The sequence below is a fragment of the Balaenoptera musculus genome, unplaced genomic scaffold (genome assembly GCF_009873245.2).
Source record: "Balaenoptera musculus isolate JJ_BM4_2016_0621 unplaced genomic scaffold, mBalMus1.pri.v3 scaffold_152_arrow_ctg1, whole genome shotgun sequence".
Classification (NCBI taxonomy): Eukaryota; Metazoa; Chordata; class Mammalia; order Artiodactyla; family Balaenopteridae; genus Balaenoptera; species Balaenoptera musculus.
Window position 1 is genome coordinate 1 of NW_023503235.1, and position 17,341 is coordinate 17,341.

Genomic DNA, 17,341 nt, shown 5'->3' on the forward strand with positions numbered 1-17,341 from the left:
TCTCAGGAGCAGCCCATCCGGAAGAGAAGGCGGTGATTTTGGTAACACTGTCTTGCCAGGAGCCAGTGAGCAGGGAAGACTCCCCAGGCTGCCCTCCGGTTTCTGGCCGGGGAGCCGAGGGACGCGTGCCTGCCAGGGCCTGTGGCGGGAGCCCATTGTGTCTCCAGGGGCCGCCAGACTGAAGGCAGCTCGTCTTTCCGGCCTCTGACCGGATGCCAGGCACCGTGTCACCAAGCCCGTATAAAAGTCACGGGCAGACACAGTCCAGGCGCGCTGGGGACACGGGAGGACACCTGCCTAAAGGAGCTGCGCCGACCGGCCCGGACAGACCTCAGAGTAAGCCTGGGTGATGCGACCCCGGGGGTGGGCCGTCCATGGGATGTGGGAGCCAGGGCCACACACTTGCGTTTTCTGGGGATTTAACTTTGTTAGCAGCTTCTCCCGTTCAGCCTTCTGGTGACAAAGCCCAGGATGGAGACCGAGCTGCCGGCCCCCTCCCCCTTCCTCCCACCCCGGGGCCGACTGCTGGACTGTTTCCACTGTCCGCTGCTGGCTTTCTGGTGCCCCTTGTCTGTCTCTCTGTCTGTCTGTCTGTCCGTTGTTTCTGCTCCGTGAGGGTTTGAAGGGCTGCACTGCAGGGCTGGTCTTCCCGAGAGTTAAAGCTCTGATACCCCGTGTCTCTGGGAAGCCCTGCAAGGAGAACAGCCAACCTCACCTAAAATGTCAACTTTTCCCTCGGTCAGAACGAGTCCAGCACAGACCCCTGGTCCCTCCCGGAGGCAAAACCCTTGAGTGGATGCACCCCAGCCCCACACACAGTCGCCCACGTTTTCACTCTTTTAGTTCACCGGCAGCACCGCCAGCGAGGATTCGGCCCCGGGGGGATAAACTGCCGCGTTTCTAAGTCCTCTGGTCTACGGGGCCCCCAGAAAAGCGGTCGCCCTCCCGCCTCCTCAGAACCGGCCCCAGTGGCCTCCACAGCCCTGGCCTCGCTCCTGCGTCCCTGAGCTGGAGGCCACGGCGGCAGCAACACCCATATGACATCACACGGAGCTCCCTGAAGATGCTCCGGTCCCTCTTCTTGGCTGCCTGAGCCAGGTTCCAGAACCTTCCTGTCCTGAGCCCGCCCACCAGGGAGGTGCATCACGGGGGGCGGGGGGAGCTGTCCCGGGATCTGAGGGGATCCAGCGCCGTGTCGGCTCCCTGAGCCCCACCGCACGGCCCAGGTTCCCAGGGCAGCGCGGAGCTCGGGCGGCTGCGCACCGGGGTCACCCGCGGTCAGAGCCCGAGGGCCTCACACACGGGGCGGGGCGCCGCTCCCCCTCCAGCCTCGCCCTGGAGCCCAGCCGGCCTCCGCGGAGACCCGCACCAGGCAGGCAGCTGGCGGGCCAGCCTGGCCCAGGGCAGGAACAGGAGCTACAGTCAGACCAGTCTCGCTTCGCTGTAGGCTCTGGGCTCGAGGGGCTGCTGGGGTCCTGATTTCTGCGTCGGGTGAGTGCAGAAGAACTGGTTGAAAGTGAGCGCTTCCGTCAGCCTTACTTTACTGTATTCTGTCCAATAGTCGACCTGAAGGTTTTAGCGCTACCCGACACACTCGCCCCCGCGGCCAGGTGTATCCCAGGCGGAGGGAGAGCCGCCACTGGGCGGTCAGGCGAGGCCACTGGGGGCACCGCCAGGGGCAGCACTGGGGAGCCGGCGCTCAGGGTCAGTGCCGTCAGCTCTGCAGGCCCAGAGACCACGCCTACCGGGCAACCAGGTGTCACAGGCTCCTCGGGCCACACAGGACACCACGGACCCCTGGTGGAGCTGCCACAGCTCCAGAGGTGAGGCCGGCTCCGCTGAGACCAGAGTGCTCCCGAGGGCTGAGCAGGGCGCAGGAAACTCAAACCCACAAGCTGGTCCCCAGGGACCCTGCCCCCCCAAGGACCCCTGCCCCCCCCCAGGGACCCCTGCCCACCCCAGGGACCCTTGCCCTCCCCCAGGGACCCCTGCCCACCCCAGGGACACCTGCCCACTCCCCCAGGGATCCCTGCCCTCCCCCAGGGCCCCCTGCCTTCCTCATGGGCCTCCACCCCTTGGAGGCCTGGGGCCAGCACTGGGTCAGTCTCCAAAGCCCAGGGGACCTCCTCTTAGGCCCCCCACTTCCTCTCATCAGGGGACAACGTGACAAGTTAGTGTAACGTCTTAGCTGACATCTCCCAGATTCTACAGCCTCCTCCTGACCCTGATTAGGTGTGGCGGACACCGGTCTCCACCTGCTTCTAAGAAGCCGTGGGGAGCACGGTGGGGCCGGTCCCCCGAGGCTGAGGCGGGCGGCCCGGCTGAGCACCCGCTGCCCTGGCGCCGTCTCAGGTGGGGCTGGGCAGCATGTGCCCGCAGGGCCACCCACAAGCCTGCCCTGTGCCGCTGGTGGGAGGCGGGGAACCCAGAGGCCCCGGGGAGGGGCTCCTCCACCAAAACCCGCTCCTCTGGACTCGGGCCAGCAGCCGGGCAGAGCAGGGAACCCCCTTCGCTGCCTTCACCTCGAAGGTCACAGGGTCAGGGTCGGAGTCAGGGATGTGTCTGCCCCACTCAGGAGGAGGGTCCCCGGGGCTCCCGCTGCTCTCTGGCCGCAGGAGGGGCTGAGCACCAGCTGCCACCCAGCGCCGGACGGAGCTGTGAACACCTTCACCAGCTGTCCCTGTGGCCACAACACTTCCTCCCTCCCTCTTTCCTTCCTTCCCTCCATCCTTCCTTCCCTCCTTCCTTCCTGCCTTCCTCCCTCCCTCCTTCCCTCCTTCCCTCCTTCCTTCCTTCCTTCCTTCCCTCCTTCCCTCCTTCCTTCCTTCCCTCCTTCCCTCCTTCCTTCCTGCCTTCCTTCCCTCCTTCCCTCCTTCCTTCCTTCCCTCCCTCCCTCCTTCCTGCCTTCCTTCCTGCCTTCCTTCCCTCCTTCCCTCCTTCCTTCCTTCCCTCCCTCCTTCCCTCCTTCTCTCCTTCCCTCCTTCCCTCCTTCCTTCCTTCCCTCCTTCCTTCCTGCCTTCCTTCCTGCCTTCCTCCCTCCCTCCTTCCCTCCTTCCTTCCTTCCCTCCTTCCCTCCTTCCTTCCTGCCTTCCTTCCTGCCTTCCTCCCTCCCTCCTTCCCTCCTTCCCTCCTTCCCTCTTTCCTTCCCTCCTTCCCTCCTTCCTTCCCTCCTTCCCTCCTTCCTTCCTTCCCTCCTTCCCTCCTTCCCTCCTTCCTTCCTTCCCTCCCTCCCTCCTTCCCTCCCTCCCTCCTTCCCTCCTTCCTTCCTTCCTGCCTTCCTGCCTTCCTCCCTCCCTCCTTCCCTCCCTCCCTCCTTCCCTCCTTCCTGCCTTCCTCCCTCCCTCCTTCCCTCCCTCCCTCCTTCCCTCCTTCCTTCCTGGCTTCCTCCCTCCCTCCCTCCTTCCCTCCTTCCCTCCTTCCTTCCTGGCTTCCTCCCTCCCTCCCTCCTTCCTTCCTTCCCTCCTTCCTTCCTGCCTTCCTCCCTCCCTCCTTCCCTCCTTTCCTCCTTCCCTCCTTCCTTCCTTCCTTTTCCTTCCTTCCTTCCTTCCATGTACCACAGCCCCAGATGCTATAGGTGCTTCTGGTGCTGTCCTGGGTGCCCTGGATGCTTCCGGAAGAGAGTCTCCAGCAAGAGAAGAAATGACCAGGCCGATAAGATGGCCCTGCGGTCATGCAGGTGGGGGCTCTGCTTCCCCCAAAGGTGAACGTGCAGAAGCCCGTGAGAGCCTGGGTCCGAGCTCATGGGGCTGGAGCTCGTGGAGCGGGTCGCAGTGAGCAAGCACACGGCACCATCCGGCATCCAGAGGGGAAGCCACTGAGGCCAGGCTGTGATCTGGAGAGAGAGGCCCCAAGCGGGTGGAGCAGGCTGGCCGTGCGGACACACGGTGTTCACCGTCGGGGTCCTCACCGTCCACGGATGGGATATTGGCTGTGGAGGGGATATTGGGGTTATTTTCTTTTTTGTGGTGTCTTTTCTTTCTAGTATCAGGGTGATGCTGGCCTCAGAGAATGAATTAAGGTGCTTTTGGATAAAATATAAACATATACATGTGTCTATTAAGTCTATCTGGTTTAATGCATCGTTTAAGGCCAGTGTTTTCTTACTGACTTTCTGTCTAGATGATCCATCCTTTTGATATAAGTTGCTAGTTAAAGTCCTCTACTACTATTGTGTTACTATCTATTTCTCCCTTTATGTTTAACATTACTTTATGTATTTAGGTGCTCCTGTGATGGGTGCATACATACATATTTACAATTGTTATAACTTCTTATTAGATTAACCCCTTCATCATTACGTAAGATACTTCTTTGTCTCTTGTTACAATTTTTGTTTCAAAGTCTATTTTGTCTGGTATAAGTATTGCTACCCCAGATTTCTTTTCATTTCCATTTGCATGGAATACCTTTTTCCATCCCCTCACTTTTAGTCTGTGTGTGTCTTTAGATGAGAAGTGAGTCTTCGGTAGGCAGCATATATGGGTCTTATTTTTTCATCCACTCAGCCACTCTATGTCTTATGGAGCATTTAGTTCCTTGACATTTAAAGTAATTATTGATAGATATGTGCTTATTGCCATTATATTAGTTGTTTTCTGATAGTTTTTAGTTCTTTTTCGTTTCTTTCTTCTTCTTTTGCTCCCTTCCCTGTGATTTGATGACTATTTAATGTTATGTTTGGATTCCTTTCTTTGGTGTGTGTGTGTATCTGTTACAGGTTTTTAGTTTGTGGCTATCATGGGTTTCATATATAACAACCTATATAAATACGTGATTATTTTATTTGATGACCTCTTAAGCTCAAATGCATTTTAACAACCCTACATTTTTATCCCACACACACGTTTAGTTTAGTTGATGTTATATTTTACACCTTAGCCACTTATTGTGGATGTAGATGATTTTAATGATTTTGTCTTTAAACCTTCTTACCAGCTTTATACGTTGCCGATCTGCTACTTTTACTGTATGTTTGCCTTTACCAGTGAGATTTATTTTTCTTTCATAATTTTTATAAGTTCTAGTTGTGGTCTTTTCTGCTTAGAGAAATCCCTTTAACATTTCTGTAAGGCTGGTTTAGTGGTGCTGAACTCTTTTACCTTTTGTTTGTCTGTAAAACTCTTTTTCTCCCCTTCAAATCTGAAAGATAGCTTTGCCTTGGTTATAGGTTTTTTTCCCTTTCATCACTTAGTATATACACTGCCACTCCTTTCTGGCCTGCAAAGTTTCTGCTGAAAAGTCAGCTGATGGTCTTATGGGGGTTCCCTTGTAGGTAACTAGTCGCTTTTCTCTTGCTGCTTTTAAGATTCTCTCTTTATCTTTAGTTTTGCCGTTTTACTTGTAATATGTCTCGATGTGAACCTCTTTAGGTTGTTCTCGTTTAGGACTCTCTACGCTTCCTGGACCTGGATGTCTTTTTTCTTGCCCAGCTTAGGGAAGTTTTCAGCAATTATTTCTTCAAGTAAGTTATCTGCTCCTTGTTCCCACTTTTCTCATCCTGGGACCCCTATCATGCGAATGTTAGTACGCTTGATGTTGTCACAGAAGTCTCTTAAACTATCTTCATCTCTTCATTTCAGATGATTTCCACTACTCTGTCTTCCAGACCACAGATCCAGTCCTCTGTATGATCTAATCAACAGTTGATTCCTTCTAGTGTTGTTTTTTTTTTCCCCAGCAATTCTAGTCTTCAGCTCTGTTTGGTTCTTCTTTATATTGTCTAACTCTTTGTTGGAATTCTCACTGTGTTCATTCTTCTTCTGAGTTCCGTGAACATCTTTCTGATCATTACCTTTTGTTTAGTTCTTTTCCTGAGGTCCTCTGTCTCCTCATTTTGCCTAATTCCCTGTGTTTGTTTCTATGTGTTAGGATATTTGGTTACGTTTCCCAGTCTTGGATGAGTGGCCTTCTGTAGGAGATGTTCCGTGGGGCCCAGCAGTGCACTTCCCTCTGGCACCAGAGCTCTGTGCTCTAGGGGTGACCTTCACGTGGGCTGCGTGAACCCTTCTGTTGTGGTGGCACCGACTACTGTGGGCCCAGTGAAGGGCAGGGTAGCCTTCCTGAGCAGCTAGCTGTGTGGCCCAGGTGGGGCGTGGGACCACTGCCAGCCCACTGGTGGCCAGGGCCAGGTCCCCACATGGCCGACTGCAACCTGGGGCACTTGGAGATGGGTCCTACCGCAGCTGAGTATGGGGCTTGGGGGAATCCCCAGTGCTGATGCTGGCGCACTGGTGGGTGGGGCTGGACCCTGGACTTGCTGGTGGTCAGGGCTGGGTCCCTGTGCAACTGGCTGCTCAGCCGGGGAGGAGGGGGGCAGTCCCAGGACTGGTGCTGACCGGCTCATGTTGGGTAAGCCCCTGGCACTAATAGGCTAGAGAGAGGACACCAAAATGGTCCTTGCCAGCATCTGTGTCCATGTGGTAGAACAAGCCTCCAAACCTGGCTGCTGCAGCATCTGTGTCCCCAGGGGGTGTCAACATCTGTGTCCCCAGGGGGTGTCAACATCTGTGTCCCCAGGGGGTGTCAACATCTGTGTCCCCAGGGGGTGTCAACATCTGTGTCCCCAGGGGGTGTCAACATCTGTGTCCCCTGGGGGGCAGGAGGCTCTCCAAGATCAGCAAGGGGTCTGACCCAGGCTCCTTCAAATTACTGCCTCTGCCCTGGGTCTTGGAGTGTGTGAGATTTTGCCTTTAAGAGCAGAGCCTATTACCCACAGCCCTCTGGCTCTCTTGAAAGTAAGCCCCACTGGCCTTCAAAGCCAGACATTCTGGGGGTTCATCTTCCTGGTGCAAGACCCCCAAGCTGGGGAGCTACATGTGGGGCTCAGACCCGTTGCTCCTTGGGGAGAACCTCTATGCTTGTGAAATCCCTCCCATTTGTGGGTTGCAGACCCGAGGGTGGGGGTCTTGGCTCTACTGTGTCCAGCCCTCCTGCCTGTCTGGTGGCGGCTCCTTCCGTATACCCTCAGCTGTGGGAGACGCTGCCAGCCTCTGGTCACTCTCGCTGACAGCTGCCCTGTGAGCGGTTGTTAGAGTCTGGATGTGCTCGCAGGAGGAGGTGAGCTCAGGGTCTCCTCCACCATCTTGGCTCCTTCCCCATCACTGCTGATTTCGGAGTTGTTAACAGCCTCCTTTCACGGAGCTCACTCATTCCTTTATTTGCTCTGCAAATACACGTGTGTGTCCTGGTGCCACAGGGGGCCTGCGGTCACCTGGAGACACACCGAGGCCCATGGGACCCAGAGGAGGGGCCCTGCCTGATGGTCAGGAGAGGCTGGCGTCCTCGGAGTGTGGACATGACGGCGGAGTAGGGCTCATGCCTGGAGGCTGGGGAGGGGCTACATTCCAGAACGAGGGACAGAGGGCCACGCAGAGTCACACAGAGTGAAGAGGGGTCTCGCCTCGCGCCCATGGCGTTCTGCAATTTCACTGTCACAGTAGACCCTGTCCCCAGCTGAGCTGCACTTGCTCCCAGATCCAGCCCGTCGCCACCTGCTTGGCGAGAACATGGTGAAGACAGCCCAGCCCCACGTGCCAGGGTGAGGACCAAAATAAACGATGGCCCTGAAAGATGGGTGCAGGGCAGGCTGTCCCATCCCACGGGCTCCTGGCGTGGAGGGCAGTGACCAGGAGAGGGGGGCGGCCTGCCCCACGGCTTGGACAGGACAGCCCTCCCAGCCGTTTCCCTGCCTGCCCCGCCCTCCTGCCCAGACCCTCCCTGCCAGCTCCACCCTCTGCCCTTGACGCCTGCAAGTGTCTTTTTTGTTTCTCCTTCAGAATCCACAGCAGGTGCAGGCTTGGCGCTTTGGGGTTAGTCACGCAGCCGCGTAAACCCCGACCCAACAAGCCAGCAGCCTCGGAGATTTAAAGTTGTTTTAAGGGATCTGCTGCCGGTCTCCAGGCTCTGGTTTCTTCTTTAGTTTTTGTAAGCATCCTGCGCCTGAGCGTGGAGGGCTGGCCTCCCCGAGAAGCTTTTAGACTGCGAAGCGGGCGGCTCATCATTCTTCCTCTCTTCTCCCGGGTTCCTGCACCAGCACCATCTCCTTCTCCCACACTGTGCCTGGGTCCAGCCCTGGCCACAGATGTGAGCAGCTGTCCCTATGGCCAGCCCTCTGTCCTGAGGGTCAACCAGTGTCCAGAGCACAGAAGTTGCTCTCCAGTACTCACGCCCACGCACCCAGGCACGTGTGCACACATGCACACACATGCAGCGTGTGTTGACAGGCTGACGCTGGGCCCCTTCTTCGCTAGAAGCCGTGGACTAGCCTCGTGGAGGTGGAGCAACAAGGGAGCCGGCGCTGTGGGGGCTGAGGGCTGGCCCCCCGTTCCCCCCCCCCGCGGCCCCCCCGCGGCCCCCCTGCTCCGCCCCCCCGTGGCCCCCCTGCTGCCCCCCCCCCCCCCCCCGCTCCACCTCTGCCAGCAGGGAGCAGCCTGGTTGGCCCTTCAGCGCACGGCCTGAGGTTTTAACAGCAGCCAACTCTAGATGAAAAACAAAAGCTCATTCTGTCCCCAGAAACTTATCTTGATCTCGATTTCTAATTAAGCCAAGGTGCCTTTCCAATGACCTCGGCTGGTTTCAGGGGTCCACTGGGGTCCTGGAATCTCCCACCGGGCTTCTTCTGACCCAGTGTCCACCTGTGTGTTCTGAAACATGGGGTCTTGATAGAACACGTGGGGTGCAGCCAGGCCAGCAGATCAGGCTGTGACTGCCGTTGAAGAGTTCGTCACTCATGGTCCCCAGAGGAGGGGGCACGCCCCACCCTGCAGGGCCTCCCGGGGAGCGGCAGGGTCGGCTGGGGGGCAGGGAGAGAGGGGGCTGTGATTTCCGTGGGAAGGCCCAGGTGAGGCAGGGCAAGCTGAGTGATTGCAGTGGCCCGGGGTGCAGGGCTGTCCCTGGCTTTCTGGTGCCTGGTCCTGGGTGATGAGGGCAAGCGGATCGTGGCCCGGAGTGTGGCAGCCGGAGAGGGAGTCTCTGGACTGGTTGGGGTGTGTTCGGAAAGGCACCCAGGAGGCAGGAAGCCCAGGCACAGCACTGGGACGTCCAGAAGAAGGCGTGTCGGGGTCGTGTGTGCAGGGTAGACACTAGGGCCCCGAGCTTACAGAAGCTGGAAACCTGGTTACGCACTGAGGTGCTGGAAGGTACCACAGGCTGAAGCAACAGACATTGAACGTCTCCATCCTGGAGGCTGGACTCCAAGAGCCAGGCCTGGGCAGCGGGGTCCCCTGAGGCCTCGCTCCTTGCCGTGTGGACGGCCGCCTCCTCCCTGGGTCTTCACGGGGTGCCCCTCTGTGCGTGTCTGTGCCCTGACCTCCTCTTCCTATAAGGACCCCAGCTCTACTGGGTCAGGGCCACCCTAGTGACCTTTTCTAGCCTTAATTACCTCAATCACGTTGTGCAGTCCTGGGGGTGAGACGCCCACCTAGGACTTGGAGGACACGGTTCAGCGACAGCTCGGGGGGCTCAGGAAGGGACACCTGCCATGTGGAGCCATATGAACTGCCAGCCGTCCTCACCCAAGATCACCCGCGTGAAACATCCAAGGACCCAAAATGGGATTTGCCATCAGCTGCTACTTCCTCTAATACAGGAAACCGTTCCAGAAGGTGGCAGGGCCACTGGTCTTAGACAGGCCATGAGGGGCTGACAGTCCAACGCCCCAAAAAGATGTACAGGGTGCCCGGGAAATGTCTGGGGCCGAGCCAACTTCTTTATTGTTAACAAGCTGGTTTCATGTGCTCTCGCACCAACACAGCACAAAGTGACTGAGGTCCTGTAATTCTCCTTTACCCAGAAAATGAGTAAAAGCTACACCTTGAAGAATCCGGGAAGGGTATCCTATGATGCTGGGATGATAAAAATGTTTTGGGAGAAAAAAATCGAGCTTCACACTAAACAGCTGCAGAACGAGGACATGAGGATGCGCAGGAGTGCCCTGGACAGGTGAGCGCAGAGCCAGCGACCTGGGGGCACAGACACACCTGCACCAGGGCTGCTCAGCCCTCAGGACGCGGGCGTCCGCAGACCCCACCACTATCTCCCACTTCCTCCCCCCGGATCAGTGTCACAGGAGAAACGGGTACAAAACCCTGAACACCAGCCACATTAACTCAGCTTCAGAGTCACATCATTGAATCACTAGTGGGAGAGAGGACACCCCATCCCTCCCTCCCCCATCCCTCCATCACCCTATCCCTCCCTCACCCCATCCCTCCCTCACCCCCATCCCTCCCTCCCCCATCCCTCCATCACCCCGTCCCTCTATCACCCCATCCCTCCCTCCCCCATCCCTCCATCACCCTATCCCTCCCTCATCCCCATCCCTCCATCACCCCCATCCCTCCCTCCCCCATCCCTCCCTCCCCCATCCCTCCATCACCCCGTCCCTCTATCACCCCATCCCTCCATCACCCCATCCCTCCTTCACCCCATCCCTCCATCACCCCCATCCCTCCATCACCCCATCCCTCCATCACCCCCTCCCTCCATCACTCCATTCCTCCATCATCCCACCCCTCCATCACCTTATCCCTCCTCACCCCATCTCTCCATCACCCCATCCATTCATCCCCACTCATCATTCATCCCCACAGGAGAGTTCCTGAGGGTCTTGTAGGAAGTTGTTGCCCAGGGTTAGTCTGGCTTTGTCTGTTTTCTGACAGTTGTTCCCACTGAGTTCAGGATAAAACAACGTGTCCCTCCTACTCCTTCCCACACATTTGCTTGACTTGCAGATTCAAAGCCACCCCTTTCTTTACTGGGTGGACTCCAGGGGCCTGTGAGTTCTGAGGGCGTCTCCCTGAGCTCAGGCGACCCCGAGCAGGCCCAGGAGTAACCGCTCGTGGACAGCTAAGAGGGCGTATTAGCACAGAGTTTGCACCTAGACAAGGATCCGAATGGCCAGAAACTTCCAAAGTGGGCGCAGCCTTAGTCCCCAGATAGTACCAGCAGCTGCCGCCCTGGGAGCTGGGCTGGAAAGGAGGATTCTTGGGGGCCGCGGCGGGACCAGGCCTGCACTGACCTTGTGAGCAGCCAGAGGTCTGGCTGCCGTGCTGGCCGCCCCCCACCCGTCATCCAAGGCTTCCGGCCACTCGGCACAGGTGTGGGGGCCGTGACGTCTCCTCTCCTCGCGGTGCAGCCCCCAGAGCTGGTCACTGCGCCCGCCTGGCCTCCTGCGGCAGGGGTCCTGGCACAGAACCCTCACACGAATGGCTCCTCCCCACCCCAGGCTCCCTCCTGGGTCTCCGTGGCCTTGTCCCTGTCTTTCATGTGTCATCAGGCCCTGGGATGTTCTGGGTCTTTGGCCCATGGGGGCAGGTCCCCAGAGTGGGCCACGGGTCAGCACCGGCCCAGTTAGTCACAGAGGTCCTGGGCTGCTAGGGGCCGGACTGGGGAAGGGGGTGACATCTTCGCCTCTCTGGAGAGAAGTGGCTGTTATGGGGCCTCGGACCCCCCCAGCCCACACCTTACTCCTGGCCGGCAGCAGCTCTGGGCCACGTCCCCAGGGCCACCCACAGCCTGGAAAAGGGCAGGAGCGTGGCCGAGGCGCGGGGCCCGGCTGTCCCAGCCTCTCCACCGGCTGCTGGGAGGCGCCCTCCTCACCTGGGTCCCTGGGCACTGGGACAGGCGTCTGCGGGGACGCTCGTTGCCAGTCTGCCCGCCAGCCCTGGAGGTCAGTCCGGCCAGGCGCCCCCCAACCTGCCTCCCTCCAAACCAAACCACACGCTCACACGTGGCCCACAGGCAGGTGTGGGGCCTGGGGGAGCCTGACCCCTTGGCCAGGCTGTTCCCGCCCGGGGGCACCCCGTGTGTTGTGCTGTGGTCACCGCAGCAGGCCACCTTCCCAGGAAGGTTCCGCCCGAGGGGCCGGCGTGAGGGCGCATCCAGACCCTGGGAGCACAGGTGCCTGCAGACACGGGCGCGTCCCCAGGTGCGAGTTCAGGACGCAGCTGGGTCCCCGCTTTCCCTTCCGGGAGGACCCCAAGTGAGACCCTCCATGGCAGGCGAGGCCTGAAACGCGGGCACCAGCTGGCAGGGAGGGGGCAGCTTAGCTCGCACGCGGCCAAGGTGCCCACAGACGGGCCCAGCTGACCCCAGTCCTCCCTGAGCCCAAACGGTCGCCCGCCCCAGGCTCCGCAGCGAGTGGGCTCGGAAGCTGGAGACGAGGAATCAGACGATGCTGAGCCGCCAGGAGGCGCCCCCAGGCCCGCCCCGCCCGGCGCCCCCGACCAGCCCGCAGCCTGAGGCCTGACCTGCTTCCCCCGACGGCCCCGCCGTGGCCCCCGCGCCAGCAGAACCGCTTTGCGGTTTTGCGTCTCTAGCGTGATGCAAGCACCCAATAAAATCTAAGATAAGTGGATGTTTTGTGCGCATTTTTCTTTGTATCTGTAATATGTACACATATTAAAAGCGACAGTGACGCTACTAACTTACAACAAGCCACAGAGAGAAGCCGCTGGGCTGCAGGGACTCGTGCAAATTCAAACACAGTTTCATTCACCTTTGATCAAAATGTGTGCAAAAGCTCAGCCTCAGGATACTGCCTGATGTGAAGGTGTGCAAAGCATGTGCTTTCCCAGAATTCCTTTACACACTTTACTCATTACCCGGAACATCTCAGGAAGCTAAGCAGTCTTGTCCTCAGCCAGAAATTTCACTCGGGTTTGGAGGCACAAATCTCCTGAGTCCACAGAGGCCGTTCGAGCTGGGATTCGGTGCTTCAGGCTCAGTCGTGTCCCCCTCAGCCCCCCAGCGGGGGCTGTGACCACCCCAAACGGGCAGGAGGGCCGAGCATGCAGCAGAGGCCGGGCCGCAGCAGGAGGACCTGGTCTGTCTCATCTCCTGATGAGGCCCAGACACCAGCCGGTGCCTGACCCCGCTCCGCCAGCCTGCCTGTGTGCGCCCGGCGGTGGCCACTGCGGCCCCTCGTTGGCGGTGCAGGACTGCCGGTGTGGGGCTGGGGTCTAGCTCACATCATCTCTCCAGACTGAGTAACAGGGAAGGACAAATCTGACTCCATATTGGGTCTGTTTCTTTAACTTTTGTATCTTATTGCTTTTGCTACAAGTTAATCACTAAAAGAATGTTGCCTATAACCTGAAATATACAAGGTAGCCCATTCTCAAGGCTCTGACCTGTAAGGGTACAACACTTTTCATTCATATAAAGAGAAAAATTTGCAGGACAGAGAATACCACTTGTCTTGTTGGAGGTTTACAGGAACATCGGGACCTGACCTACATGGGCAGCTGCAGGAACAAAAGAGTCTACACCAAGAAGTCTGCAGCAACCAGCCACACCCCTCCCCTTCTGACTTGGGTGAGACGGTTCTCTGGGACACGCGTCCACCATCTTCTCGGTCTGCCGGCTTTCCTAATAAAGTCCCTATTCCCTGCCCCAGCACCTGGTCTCTCAATTTATTGGCCTCTCGTGCGGCCAGCAGTACAAGCTCGGACTCGGTAACAACTGGGTTTGGATTCTGTTTTGTTCTGACCCTCTGGTCCAGTTGGCGAGCAGAGGGGAAGGAGCATGACTTCACCAGTTTTGGGAGCCTCTCCAGAGACTTAACCAGAGAAAAAACGTGACACCAATGGCCACGTGACATCCTGTGACATCCACGTGACATCCTGCGCTGAACACAGATGCCTTGTAGGGCATTTCCAGAGCTGACCACACAGACTGGACAGGCAAGCGAAAGTCCAGCAGGAAAGGCCTGGAACCTGACACAAAGCGTGGATGTTTAGCTCCCCAAATGACCCAGTGGAGAGAACCTAGCAAAGGTCCCTTATGACACCAACTTGCAAACACATGTTCCTTGGGTCACCTCGCGGGCTGTCTGTCATTGCTCGTGACTCAGGAGTTTCCATTGATAAACATGCTGGGAACGTGGTGATTAATTGCCCTAAAAATAGTTGGAGAATAGAAGTCCGTCACTAAGACTCACAAAGCCCCAGGCTGCTGGAAGGTAATTTCATCTATGATGTGCTTAGAGCTCCGTGCTGTCAACACTGATAAACAGAGGCCTGGACCGTTTGCGGTGGACGGGCATGTTGGTGCAGCAGCCCTAGCTGTGAGGCCGTGCACAGTCTCTGTCCTCACTGCCTGTCACGCTGTGGTCACTCTGCAGTGACCCAGTGAATTTCCCTTCGTGGCAAAAGCCAAAATGGCATGGAGACAAGGCTCTTCACCAACTGCATCTTCTCTCTTTATTGTTGATCTTAGCCTCAGGCGACGCCAAGCTAGACTCTGAGGTCAGAAGGCACTCGGTGAGGGAGAGGGGACAGAGAGGGCGCTGCAGCGAGGGCGGGCAGGACCCCAGCCCCAGGGGCCCACGTGAGGGCTCAGGACCGAGCCCTCCGCACACCTGGCTCTTTTGTAATTTTCCACGTGTGCAGAGCATGTTTAGGGGCTGAATTCCAACAGAATATCCACTCGTTCCTCTTCTGGAGGAGAATCTGAGACACAGAGAAGTGGGGATGGGGCCCCAGCCACGCAGCCTGGAGAAGAGAGCAAAGAGGCCCTTTCTCTTCTCTCTACAAGCCTTTGCCCTTTCCCAGCGTCGGGAGTAACTGAGGGAAGGGCCGTGATGGCGGAGGCTGTGGGGTCACCCGGGCTGCCTGATGTGAGGGGCACCCCCGAGCCCGGGGCACTCCCGCCCTCAGGTTGGGCACAGACACCTGCTCCCAGCGGGTCTGTGCGGGCACCTGCCGCTCTCGGGCCTCCACGGGGCACCTGGGGTCCGTCCACTGTGCCCATCAGCTCTTCCCCAAAACAGCATCGCCGCTCAGGTCTGACGTTCATCCTAACACAGCAGGGTAACGCCCGGTGGCTAGTTGGGTTTTTTCCTGCTGTATCATGGAAGGGCTTCCGTAACTCACACCACGTTTTGCCGAGCTCACCAAGGCTGAACAGAGCCGCGCGCCCTGAAGAGTAACCGTAACCCTGAGTCCAGAGCGGCTCGCCCTCCAGAACCTAGCCGGGGTCGGGCAGCTAGGTGACGGTACGGCAGAGCCTCGTAGGGCTGCCCGGGCCCCCCCCCGGCTTGCTGTGCTCTTCCTCATCCGTGAGCCCCTTGCTCAGCCTGCGTGGGACTCGGTCCCAGTTCTGGCAGGAACCACAGCCCACAGCCCAGAAATTCCTGACACCTGTGGTCAAGCATCTTAATGTTTCTGCCGGGAAAACAGGGAAGTTTCCTCTCAGTGTGATATGAGAGGGTCTGGCTGACAAGTGAGCTACAAAGAAAGCTTCTACTTTTCAGAGCTATTTGGACCTGGGCACTGCAGACAAGGGACTGAGGGGCTGTCATGGTGGGAAGGAAAGCCGCCCACGCGGGGCTGGCCTCTGAATTCGAGACCCCGTGGGCGGCACCCGCGGAGGCTCCCTGGAGGAGGGTCCTCCCTGCAGAGCAGCGATGCTGGGACCTGCCAAACCAAGAACAGGGCTAATTAAACGAGGAAGTCAGTCATCCTTAGAGGTGGCTGGCTGTGTACCATTTCTTTCTCCTTCAGCACATGTCTTTTAAGAATAAGAGCATTTCTCAGCCTAGCCAAAATTAAGTTACTATGCTCAACAAAAAGGTAAAAAGATTCCTTAACACCAGTTAATGCTGAGTCCTTTTTCGAATGTGCCCAGTTACCCCCAAATTCCTGTGACAGCAGGTTTGTGTGAACAAGACTCGCATCGAACAGGTGACTCTACTTCCGGGGGGAGACCAGCATCCTGGGACCATCCCCCCCACCCGTCCTGAGGGGCCCCTTCCTCGCGGTGTCATTTGTCTGCTTCTCTATCCTCTTAAAGATGGAAATTCGCTCCAAGGGCTCAAGGAGTTCGAGCTAAACACCAGGGCTGCGTCACCTCCCTCCCAAAGACCAGCACCTGGGCGCCCTCTGCATGAGGCTGAGTCTGAGTCTGCGTCCGGGAGACACACGGTCCCCCTACCGCTGACGCCAGATAAGCCCAGGTCCCCGGCAGACACTCCTCATGGTCTGATCACAAATCCCCACCTTGTCCAACCGGTCACTTCTAGAAAGCTGACAAGGGGGCTTGCTCATCTGTCACCACTTTTATGTTCATTAGACAACATCCCTTTTTCAAGTGGGTTCTTCTTGTGACTGGACTGGTTTGGTTAGACTGCCTCTCATGAGTGCAGAAAGCAGGATAATGTTTCATTTTCCCTTTGCCATCAATATTCAAAATGAAAAGTTGGCTTAATGTCGACCTTGGATCTACTTCCCAGGCTTCCTATTGAGTATGACCGTGGATCTATTTCCCAGGCTTCCTATTGAGTATGACCGTGGATCTATTTCCCAGGCTTCCTATTGAGTATGACCGTGGATCTATTTCCCAGGCTTCCTATTGAGTATGACCGTGGATCTATTTCCCAGGCTTCCTACTGAGTATGACCTTGGATCTATTTCCCAGGCTTCCTATTGAGTATGACCGTGGATCTATTTCCCAGGCTTCCTATTGAGTATGACCGTGGATCTATTTCCCAGGCTTCCTATTGAGTATGACCGTGGATCTATTTCCCAGGCTTCCTATTGAGTATGACCCTGGATTCGTGGATTTACATCGACTGGATGCAGTCAGTCAACTCGGAGCATCACCTTCGATGCTTGAATTGTCAAAGATTTGACCAGTGGGACCTTTTCAAAGGATTTTCCACTCATCTTGAAAGTTCCCTTGCTTTCTGAAACAACAAAAGGTCCTAAGCTTGTGTGTACCGCAGCTGCCCCGGAACAGAAAATGAATAAACCAGTTGTGGTACATTCAACAGTAAAATAATAGGAATAAAAAGTAACAAACTGCTGATACGTGCACCAATGCGGCACGTGTGGTGAAAGGAGGTTGGGGTGTGATAAAAACGTGCCCATCCTGCAGGTGACATCCCAGAAGGGGCAGAGAGAGTCATGATGAAAGCGGGACCCTGGTCCCCTGCGGGCAGGGGATCATCTCCGAACAGCTCAGGGGCCGAGTGGGGGTGGAGATGTTCCAGATCTCGTTCGGGTGGAGGTTACATGACACACAACCCTCATGGCGCATGGAGCTGACCCTCGGATCGTGCACTTTATTGCATGTGAATTTCATCCCAATAGAAGAGGTGTACAGTGAAGGAGCAGGTGCACCCCACCTCTGCTGCTGACCGGTGGGGGGGCACCTCCCATCTGCAGGGACGCGTTGCCCCCTGGGAGAGGCCACTCCACCCCCAGGGAGGGCGAGTGCTGGGCCCTGATGGGGGCAGGGGTGCTTATGCCACCCAGGGATCTCGGGTCCCCGGTCTCACACGTTGCCCACCGGGATCCACTGTCCCTCTCCTCCCAGTCGGACCCTGACCTGGGCAGGTGCA

At 57.4% G+C, this 17,341-nt stretch overlaps 1 protein-coding gene across 3 annotated transcripts; it reads left to right on the forward strand.

Annotated features, from left to right (window-relative positions):
• Nucleotides 1-210: 210 nt before the first annotated feature.
• On the forward strand, nt 211-12,355 carry FAM240C (family with sequence similarity 240 member C). 3 transcript variants are annotated; one of them, XM_036841243.1, is made up of 4 exons: nt 211-336; nt 8,033-8,082; nt 9,791-9,939; nt 12,127-12,355. In XM_036841243.1, the coding sequence occupies exons 1-4, from the start codon at nt 213-215 to the stop codon at nt 12,245-12,247; spliced, it is 444 nt and encodes a 147-aa protein (XP_036697138.1). In that variant the 5' UTR covers nt 211-212; the 3' UTR covers nt 12,248-12,355. The 3 variants fall into 3 exon arrangements, with proteins under 3 accessions (XP_036697138.1, XP_036697140.1, XP_036697139.1); XM_036841244.1 differs by lacking the exon at nt 8,033-8,082 and adding an exon at nt 3,566-3,676 and having other exon boundaries at nt 299-336; XM_036841245.1 differs by lacking the exon at nt 8,033-8,082 and having other exon boundaries at nt 255-336.
• Nucleotides 12,356-17,341: the final 4,986 nt, after the last annotated feature.

Excerpts from the sequence above, each read along its gene's own strand:
- FAM240C (XM_036841243.1), top strand. The coding sequence starts at position 213 with ATGCCAGGCACCGTGTCACCAAGCCCGTATAAAAGTCACGGGCAGACA. Across the intron at positions 337-8,032 it reads CGGCCCGGACAGACCTCAGA|CACCATCTCCTTCTCCCACA; the intron begins GTAAGCCTGGGT and ends TTCCTGCACCAG. Across the intron at positions 8,083-9,790 it reads GTCCAGCCCTGGCCACAGAT|AAAATGAGTAAAAGCTACAC; the intron begins GTGAGCAGCTGT and ends TCCTTTACCCAG.